Raw genomic sequence first — 10,853 nt, forward strand, 5'->3', positions numbered from 1 at the left:
GCATACTTTTTTATTGAAACAAATAAAAACATCGCCGCTTTTCGTTTATATATAAACTTTTAAAATACGATCTAACTAAACTTTTATATTAACTATTATATAAACTATTATATTAACTAATATTTTATATATATATAAACAATTGATCGCGTGGGGTCATTGTTTATCAGCAAGGCAATTATTTTCTTAAAAAAACAAAAGCTATCGCAATGTTATTGTTCTGTGTAACTACATGCGAGTTTCGCATCCGTGGTAGATTCCATTCAGACTGTACTGTACCAACTGCAAAAAAACAAAAGCATTTATGGTAGCTGTTACCTTATGGCTGGTATCTTAGTTTTATTATTTGCATTATGTGTGTGTGAAAGAGTTTAGGTCAAAAAAGTGCAAAAGAACAGTGTTAATTGAAAACATTGGGTACCCCAATTATAGGATGGGGTTTTTGGGTGGTAGTTTTATTCTACAGATCAGATAATTGTGTGCTCTCCTTTGCTGCTGACCAGATTTGCAGATGGAAACCATCCCATTATATTCAGACTAAATGGTTTCTATTAGTGTAAATAACGACTCGTAAATAACTTTTAAGAAAAGGCTTTTGCCATGGAAGGTTTTTACAGCAAATCTTCAGCAGTTTTCGTTGACTTTGTTAATATTCATGTACGTAAATGTGTATGTTCAAATTAAATAAACTGAATGCTTAAAACATATTTACCCCCCCCCCCCCCCCCCCCAACACTGTGATAAACTCCTGAGTACAGCACCTGATACCAATTACATGATGTTATGCATTAATTATAGCATAATTATCAACAATTTTAAGTCAAGATTCTCCCCCAAAAAATAGATTTTAACGTTTTAAGATCTTTCATGAAACCAACTGGTTTTTTCATGAGAGACAACCTTTTAAAACTGCCTGTATATTGATGAATCTGTTTTTTTCAAATTCCTTAAAATTATATATTATATAAGGGAAAAAATATTTGCTAATTCATGTTATTTTTCAGCTGAAATAGCAAGTAACAAAACCAACCCTGATAATATGATAATTTATGTATTTATCATGGTGGATGCTTTTACTGCAAATTTTTGTTTAGTATTTTTATTTATTTAGGCAAAATGAAATTAACTAATCAACATTTAGGTCAACTGGAATTTGATCACTTCCATCATCTTGGCTTCAGCACAAATTCTAAGGACATTAAAAGTTTGTTTCAAGATGTTAAGGTTTGACAAAAACTTACATAATGTACCTATCATCGATATTGGCGAAATGTTAGAAACATAATCAGAAATATTAGTTATATATAATGTTGTATTAAATGCATGTTAATTTAATTTTTTAGTTTGTCTGCTTAAGTGGCAGTGTTGACAGAGTTTTTAACTATGCTAAATTTGTGAACAGCAAACTAAAGATGGTTAAAGAAGATGATTTAGTTGATTTATGTTCAACTGATCGTTATTCTATGTACAAAGTTGGGCCCATATTGATAGCAAATGTAAGTACAAGAACTTAATCTCATAACTTTTGGTTAGACATAATATTTATAAGTAGCACAGTAAAATAACCAAATCTTTTTAATTAGAACAAACAATGACTTCATCAGGAAAATATAGTTTACATCAACTCATTGATGAAAAGAAGAATCATAAAAAAAGATAACATTTTTGAAAATACCAGTTTGATGATGTTCTTGTGCAGAAAATTAACCTGAACAGTAAAAAGACGTATAAACAAGATGTTGCTTTTTTGTCATTGAATATATATATTTCCGTAATACTTTGTGATATTTCCATAAAATTAATGTAGAGAAGTAGCAATCCATGCTAATTCATGATCTGTCAGTGTATCTCTGAAATTCATGTTAAGGACAGATTTAAATGTATAAAAGAGCAACACATTTATTTATAATTTTTTTGTTTTACCAGCATGGCATGGGTGTTCCATCAGCCTGCATCATTTTGAATGAACTGTTTAAACTTCTTCATTATGCTGGTGCAAACGATGTCACCTTTTTTCGAATAGGTACATGTGGTGGACTTGGTATATGTTTTTGTTCTTTATTTTTTTCATAAAAATTGGTTCAGACCAACAAACTTATTTATTCTCAAATTCCAGTAGGAAATGTGTGTTTTTACTTTTCAATTCTTGACTGCCTGTTCTTGTTTTTAATGTTTGGTTTTCACCATAATTTCATAATTTTAATATGCTGTTAAACTTTCTTTTTGCGAAAAAAAAAAACTTTTATGACATGGAAGGATAACGATTTTTAGATATTCCTGTAACATGATCTTGGAATCAAAAACTTGCACCAATTATTTTCCAATGTTTCGGCCAGGGTTTGGCATGATTATTTCCAAGAAAATTACACATTTCCGAAATATTGACTTGACTTCAACTCTAATGTTAACTGATATGTAACCAAGCTTATTTGTTTGTTAGGATTGGAACCGGGAACAGTCGTTCTAACTAAAAGATCAGTAAATGGGTTACTATTGCCAAAGCATTCTCAGGTAATTACATATACATGATTTTGTTGGAAATCTCTGAAAGCTCGACGGCTATAGCTAGCAAACTTATTTTAAATTGTCTTGTTTTTTTTCAGCTTCCAATCAGTTATGTTTGACAAGGTCTAAAAGCGTTTACAAAATTTTGTATTTTTGGGGAAATTCAAGGGTACTTGCTACTATCACGAAAAATTTTTAAGAAACATAATTACATTACCCTGGAGTAATTTTGAACAAATCCATTCTGGCACTGCTTCCTTTTCATAAAAAAAACATGAGAAAAACAAACATAAAATCATAATGTAACCTGTAAGGGTAAATCTCGTATAAGTAAAGGAGGGTTCTGTCTTTTTTAATTCCAATCTGGACAAAGCAGCGCTTAAACCAAATATGTGTCAACAGTGGCCACTAAATAACTGAACTTTAAAAATAGCCAAAATATAAATTCATTTTGAGCATAATATTTTGGCTCTTGAGCTTGATCAAATATACACCTTACATACAACATTTAGCCTTTTTTAAATGTAAATCTACACATATATTTTTCAAGCTGTTTCACAATAATAATTACTTAGGTTGTGCTTGGAAATGTTGTAGAGTATGATACAACTTTTGAGCATGGTTTATCAGAGGAAGTGTTAAGTTTGGCGAAAGAAGAAAAAGCACAATTTGATTTTGATGTTGTAATTGGAGATACGATGTGTTCAGACGACTTCTACGAAGGTAAATGCTGTTTTATTTTCTTGATAACCCCCAAAGCACCAGTGACCAGGTATTGAAATTCTTGGCAAAATATATATCACCCTTAAAATCCTGTTATAGTGATCTGATCTGATATTATAATTATCTGTTTTAAATTATGTTTCTTTTTTACTTTTCTTTTGCCTACTGTAAGTTGCTCCACTGCTTCCTTGTCGACCATATATCCATTTCTTTCCTTATTAATACATTTTATTGGTAATCTTGAAAAGATTTTATATTATTTTACCTCAAAATAAATCCAGCTGCAGTTATTATCTCAAGTGTCGCCCCTGCTACAAATATATGAGGAATCATATATTAAGTCCAACATGAACCGTTTTACGTCGCGTTCTCCAAAAAAAAACCTTAATACGTGATACAAAAATTTCGAAAATAAAATCCCTCTTCGGTCTTTAAAATTGGTTGTTTTTTCATTTATCTAAATCTTACGTTTTTAACAGGCCAAGCAAGACTGGATGGAGCATTTTGTCCTTACTCAAGAAAAGACAGGGATGAATTCCTGGAAAGAGCTTACGAAAATGGAGTGCGTAATATTGAAATGGAATCACTTGTCTTCGCATCTATGTGCATTCGCGCCGGTGTGAAAGCCTGTATCGTATGCGTCGTTTTAGTGAACCGGCTCAATGACAAAGACCAGATTTTAATATCAAAAGAACGCGTTAAGGAATTTGAAGCGAGACCAGGTGATTTAGTCTTTGAATTTATGAAACAGCATTTGAATTTAAACGATGGTTAAACTTGCCGCATATGTCATCTACGGTATTATTAGATGGTAAAAAATGTTTGTCATAAAAAGGACTTTTATATAAATATAATAGCTAGTCCTTGACTCATAGAAATAGCTGCGGATATCTGCCTATTGTGTACATATGTTCGCTGCAAAAGGGTATCAATTTAGCTGGCACTCTCTAAACAAAATATGAGTATCAATTAAAACAATAGTTGTAAGTCCCGTAGAAACTCTAATTTAGCAGACGAATAAATAGATAACTGAGAAAAAAAACAACAAGGACGTTTTGGTTCGTAACACGTGTTTCGTACACTTTAGCAAGCATATCTTACAGACGAAAAATAGATTGGTAAAAGTCGACTTATGATTGAATCTTATGCTTGAATAAGGTTTTTCTTGAAGAATCAGTCAAAAAGATTTCGAATTATCGTTTGGAGTAGACAACATTCTTTTAGGCGATTGCGTGCCTTTGTTTGGGGTATGTTTTAGTAGCATTTTTAGTAGAAATTTATGATTTAGATAAGGTGGTCAATGTAATGCCAACCATAGACCTTTATGTGACCATCAGTAATTTTTTTCGTATTTCATATGTTCGATTCAATTGTTTTGCTTCAACCATCACTGTTAGTAAAATTGTTTTACAAATAAAACAATTTTAGTAATTTTTTAGTAAATTGTTTATAAATAAAACACAATTTTAGTAAAAATCTTTCTTTTTTTTATTTCGTTATTTACTTTATTAATATTTTTACTATTTATTTCGTGTTTTTTAATTATTCTATGATATTACATATTATAGACACTGTAAATTGCTTTAGACGGAAAAAATATTAGGAAAATCATTTTTTCTTTGTCTGTTCCCTACTTTTAGATCCACAGGTGAAATGGTGTGATAATTATTTTCATCCCACAAATTGTTCCTCTACTTTAAAAGCGTTTTTGTAAAAGTCGAACCTCACATATCAACCTTTTCATGTGAAAAAAAGGTGATGTAAAATCTGCAAGAATGTAAAAAATATTTTTTGTATATGATGTTATATTGTTTCAGTTTGTCTAAAAAGTAGAAAATTAGGTTCAATTTTTTCTTCAACTCGCTCTTACGCCTTTTCTCTCGCTTTCACACACGTCACAGTAACAGAAAACTGAAACAAAGTCCCAGGAATGAGATCGTGCCCGAGGTTATTTAAAAGGTAGTGGGGATTCAATTAATTATAGCGGATGAACTGTAAAATGTACACATATTAAACCGATACTTTTGATGTCTATACAAGGTGGTCACTCCTAAAATCTTTTAAAATAAGTACAAACGCTCAAAGGTATGTCCGGCTTTATTTGTATCATTCTCCTGAAATATTACCATCCAAAATATGGCATGTTTTTATTCCTTGTCTGCTGTTTTGACCTAAATTTAGGCTCCAAACATCATGAAACCTCTTAAAATTGTAAAGTAAATTTAAATCTGCTGGAGTGTTTAAACTGCTTGGGATGAAACCACAAACGGCTGCTACGTGGGATTATGTTAATTGGGGGAGTTTTTATGTCCAGCGAGTATAATGTGTACATTTTTTGTACAAAATTAACTGAACTAGAGAATTTTTTTCACGCGTTGCAGGTTAAATGAATACTTCAACAAAGATAAATGGAAATAGTACTCTACACTATAAAATAAAGGACTATTAATACGTTATTTCGACCTTCTTCACCTGTTGTCTGTAATCAAATTGGAACAGCACCATAAAAGGCTTGATACATATCCCCGTATATTTCAGTCCGCTGTTCGGGACTCCAGAGTAGCTACATAATTTTATATAAGGATTTTGTAAGCATATACAGGCTCCGATGGTTGATTTTTGAAGCATAGAATACTAGAGATATTGGTCAGTCTTGGCTGTATTTACTGTATGTACTTTCTTCTTGTGTGTTCTCTCTGATGCCCAGGACATGTTCAGGACGTCCAAATGCAAAAAGCCTAACAAGTCCTAGGGACGAGGTTGTTTTCTTATATTTTAATTAGATCTTTTTCTTTTTCTTCCTTACTATATTATCTTAATAAGATCTTGTTCTTTTTAAAGCTAAAAACAGCACCATTTCATCTATCGATAGAGTTTTATAAGGCCAGATTTTACCTCGTCCACAGGATTCTTACACCCTATGATATTCGGAATATTAGAGGCGTAGAAGCGCCCCTTGAGACGAGACATGAGAGATTTGAGTGTTCGATAATTATAATGTAAGCATACTCTAGACCTAATTGTGTTTTTCAAACGAGCATACTTAATTTCAAATCTTCACTTTCTTGTGCGACAAAACATCATGCTGCATTTTCTACGATGGCCCCTATGGCTCGCTTCTCTTCTTAATAAAAACACGTCTCTTCTTAGTCAAAATACTTCTCTTCAAAAGAGGAAATCTTTTGTTCGAAACACTTTTCTTCCCAAGTAAGAAATACTTTTTCTCCGTGAACCCAAAATATTCCCGTACGCAATTCTGGCCCGGAATATTGTTTGAGCTAGATTGTGACAACTCACGTTTCCGAATAAATGACCGAGCACCCTCGCTCCCAGGGATTTTCCCGATCATCTCTTATATATCGAAAAGGCAAAAAACGACACACCTGTTCCTGGCTATAAAAAAGATCAAGTGGTCTTAGTAATTACTAACTCTAAATTTAATAGGTGAAATAAAATTATATGGTGGTATTCCGTTTCTTAATAAGAAATTCTAATTTGGCTGGTCATTATTCCTATTTATGTATTGTTCTAAACAAAAGACCTATTGTTTTAACTTAAAACCCCAGCCTAATATTCTTATAAAGCACATTTTTTGTAAAGAAAAGGTATGTTATAGTTTGCTTGGTTGACATTACCATGATTTTGAGGACTCTGGGCAGCCATTTTTTTTGCTATATAATGTGTCTATTGATGAGTTACTGATCTGTATTGATTCGTGATATTATTTTATTCGTGCACATGCACCGGAACCTGTACAATATACAGATGCATGTAAATTGAGCACGTATTAGTTCAGCATGACCCTGTTATATCTTTCACTCATATTAGAGCACCAGTTTGTGTGATTATTTGTTATATGAAGGTTTTTGGTGCTATAGGAAATGGATAGATGAGGTACTAGTATCTGAAAGATTAGTTTCGAGAGCAATATAATACTCTGCTTGCATTTTATTTAGATTTGAAGAAAATGATTATTTTAAAAACGAGACAATTCTTAGAAAGCTCAGCTATATAAAAAGGGTTGACCTTCACTTTCAGTTCACAATTGAGACACTTAACGAACAGAAATGTTTACGAAATTAGGTAATTTGTTCCACCTTTTGCTAAGGAAGTTAGGGATAAGAAACATTTTTGTTATCGACCTCTAATTTAGTTTGACATAGTTAGGAAATTCGGGAAAGGTCTTTTCGAACAAATGTGAATAAAAACCGCGGTCGCCGTTTTGACAATCATGAGAAATGTTTCACCTTTTTCTAAGCATTCATTAAGCAACTTTTCTATCAAATTTAAAAAAATTCTTTAGCAACACAAGTACCTTGTCAAAATAAAAGTTGTTTTTCAAAATTAAGTGTAACCTTCTAAGACAACATCGTATACAAAGAGAACTCAGGTAACGTCACATGGCATATTGGCTCAACCGTTTTTTGGTCATGATTTTCTTGACTTTTGGGACCTGATAAATGTAGCTAATAAAGAAGCAAGAGATGTACCACGTGTGTCAACAAACATAAGGAAATTTTGAAAAGCATCGCATTCAAGATGGCGGTCAATAAGAACTCTTGAAACTAATCAAAAAGAATGTGTCGAATAAAAATAACTTTTTTCGAGTTTCTGATGTCTTTTTTTTCAATCCATAATGACACCAAATCATTTCATAATGAAAGTGTGATCAATTACCTTAAATTTGATTGGTTCAGAGAAAAAATGAAAACAGATGAATATTACAAAAAAACACATTCAATGTGTTTAGGAATAGATATTCGTTGAATAATTAAAAAGGCGTCTCTTTTGATGAAAGGTGTTAGGCTGAAGATAATTCAAGCAAATCCAGTTTTCATGTTTGAAGAAATATATAAATTCTGATTCAGATAAACATTTGGCGGATAATATGTTTATTTTTCTTTTAGTTTAAAGAAATATCAAGGAAATGTTCGAGCTTGGAGGTAATGTTTCAACAATAAAGAAGTGCATGAAGTGCATGCTTTTCAAAAATAAATAAATATTTATTCTATTTTTTATCTTTATTTTAAATATTTTTAAGCTTTACTATTACGTTTCTTCTTTATTTATTACAATAGTTTTTGTGACATACTTTTCACTACGTCTGAGGGCAGATTAATTGCTCTCACCCGCTGTGTCTCTTCAAAGTAAAAGAAAACAGTAGAACCATGGAAAAGAAAAGTACAATTTCTCTTGCGTAAGTATTTTTAATATTGTTTCCGTTTGTTTATGTTAGTAATAATCTGTCCAAATGCTCTGAAAGCTAAAATAAAAGGAGAAATCAACATTGCTAAGTTTATACACATGATAACAGCCACGAGTGTCTGAAAAAACAATGGCAAACGCACAAACTGCTAGCTCTCGTTTCGTATTTATAAATTCTCCTCCAAAGGTGCTTTTATTGTTAGTCTCTCTCTCTTTCTCTCTTTACAAAAGGTTTTTAGTTATTAACATTACATAAATCAAACAATTTCTGAAATATCCATCCCATTTAGCTTAAATAGCTATAGACGAACTAAACAGCATTCATTATTTGCCATCAAAATAAATATATTTGGAATTGATCGTCGGAAGGAGTGTTAAGAGAAACAATCTTTCTTAAAGTGGGATAAAAAACATCACTTAAGCTACACCCAAATCTACACGTTTTTTTTAAGAACGTCAAAGTTTTAGCTTAGCCATGATGTGCTTATATTTTCACTCTTTAGGCCTCGAATGTTTTTATCCAACTTTTTCAAAAAGGCGGGAAATATAGAGTCAAATTTACAGATGATGGTGAATATTTTTGAAGCGAAAATAAATAAATAAATAAATATCTTATTCTGAATATAGACTAGACTCATAGCATTTTGTTCTTAAAATCTCAAACAGAACAGGCTAAGTACGTTCTTAATATGTTCTTATTATTTCAGTTAAATCTCAGCCTTAACGTTCTTTGAAAATTGGTTGTTAAAGGAAAAGGATATGTGATTGGTTTCTGTTTTCTTTTCTCCGTTATAAATTAATGAAAGTGCGCACACCAATTTACTGCGCACACAAGGGTGGGATAGTTAAAATATGGGCAGGAAGTATTTCCCTCCCATATTATGTAAAAGTTTACCATGCATTTTATTTCATCACAAAAGTGCGACAGAAATGAGGTGAATAAAAACAGATTTCTCAAATTCGAATTTGAAAGTTAACTTATAAAAAATCCAGTTAGCCCACTGCTGTGATATGTTCCGTAAATTCAAACATCTTGAATTTGCTAGCTACTGTGATGTGCTTCTGAGTTTAAGTCACATTATATGAACGTCTATCATTAATATTTCTCGCCTCATTCTTGTTTGTGAAAAGAAATATATATTTTATATTCAATTTTGTACTTGATACTTTGGATGAAATTTGACGGCATAAATTGTGCTTTGTGCTTTCAACATCCGCCCTAACTACAAAAATATGTATCTCCTAGGAGGACCAAATTTGCCTAGATGTCACTGTAGAAAGAGTAGAACATTTTATGCTTAAAAAAGCTTTTCTCCTTGTAACTTTAAATAAAAATATATAAACACAATTTGTCACTTCAGAAAAAAGCCTACTTACGATTACGAGAAAGATACTATTCTCCTGGTCAGCAAACGTCACGTGATACTTTTAAACCAATTACAGGTCCGTATTTTTCAGGGTAGCTATAATGATTTAAAGGAAATCAAGCCGTTCACGCAGTCACCTCATCATAAGTAGAGGCTAAATTTTTCGTAAAATCTTTGTCTTTTAACTTCAAAACCTGTCATATTGCGCAGTTTTAGGAGAGTTTTTGCTAGTTTAGCTTTAGTTTAATTTAAATACTTTAAATAAGTTCTTTGTTTAGCCAAAGCTTCTTCTGTGAGAGCTTGACCGTGAAACGTTTGTGTTTCCCTTAAGTGAAAGTTATACCGCGTGACATTCCGATCGGGAGGATTGTCGTGACTGCATACAAGAAAAAAAAATGATGACATAGTTACCGAAAGTATTTTTATGTTGCCTGATGCATCAAACGATACATTTGCGTCATCAACGTAAATGAGAAGCCATTAAATCAACAATACATAGATTCTCTTTTGTTCAATAATTACTTCAAATAAAAACAGCGTCTGAAAAGATGAAAATGTGTTGAGCTTTTAAATGACATTAATAGTAAAAGAAAGAAGAAATTATTTTTGTTTTGTATGGAATGGTGCATGTATGGAGATGTTATGCCTGTGTTTTCAACTTAGTTTTTGTTTTTGTTTGTGTTTCACGAGAGTAGATAAAATTTGATGCTGATGAAGTTTCTGAACATGAGTTTGTTTTGTGCAATAATGCATGTATGTTTGTGTTTTCGCTTGCTTTTTTTGTCTTGTTTTTGTTGTTGTTGTTTTTGTTGTTGTTGTTGTTGTTGTTATTGTTTTTTTCCTCAAATATGATGTGTCCTTTAGATATAAATGTATATGTGCGTTTTAAGCCACATTGTGAAGTGTGTTTAATGAAAAGTTTATTATTGAAACTAAAAACATCCAGCGGACATCAGCAAAGATTTTTACTAGCATAATAAGATAACATCTTTCTTTTAAGCTTTTTCTACTACAAGTTATTCTTAAAGCGAAAATAAGAATGAGGTTTGTAAT

At 31.7% G+C, this 10,853-nt stretch overlaps 1 protein-coding gene across 2 annotated transcripts; it reads left to right on the forward strand.

The window, feature by feature from the left end:
* The first annotated feature begins 1,073 nt into the window (after positions 1-1,073).
* LOC130622295 (uridine phosphorylase 2-like) lies at positions 1,074-4,839 on the forward strand. 2 transcript variants are annotated; one of them, XM_057437743.1, is made up of 6 exons: positions 1,074-1,224; positions 1,344-1,496; positions 1,927-2,041; positions 2,441-2,511; positions 3,081-3,228; positions 3,708-4,839. In XM_057437743.1, the coding sequence occupies exons 1-6, from the start codon at positions 1,117-1,119 to the stop codon at positions 4,001-4,003; spliced, it is 891 nt and encodes a 296-aa protein (XP_057293726.1). In that variant the 5' UTR covers positions 1,074-1,116; the 3' UTR covers positions 4,004-4,839. The 2 variants fall into 2 exon arrangements, with proteins under 2 accessions (XP_057293726.1, XP_057293727.1); XM_057437744.1 differs by having other exon boundaries at positions 1,927-2,023.
* The last annotated feature ends 6,014 nt before the right edge of the window (positions 4,840-10,853 follow it).

Source organism: Hydractinia symbiolongicarpus, chromosome 12, assembly GCF_029227915.1.
Source record: "Hydractinia symbiolongicarpus strain clone_291-10 chromosome 12, HSymV2.1, whole genome shotgun sequence".
Lineage (NCBI taxonomy): Eukaryota > Metazoa > Cnidaria > Hydrozoa > Anthoathecata > Hydractiniidae > Hydractinia > Hydractinia symbiolongicarpus.

Coding starts and splice junctions, on each gene's coding strand:
- LOC130622295 (XM_057437743.1), top strand. CDS start 1,117: ATGAAATTAACTAATCAACATTTAGGTCAACTGGAATTTGATCACTTC. Junction 1,225..1,343: donor GTTTGTTTCAAGATGTTAAG/GTTTGACAAAAA, acceptor TTAATTTTTTAG/TTTGTCTGCTTAAGTGGCAG. Junction 1,497..1,926: donor GGCCCATATTGATAGCAAAT/GTAAGTACAAGA, acceptor TTGTTTTACCAG/CATGGCATGGGTGTTCCATC.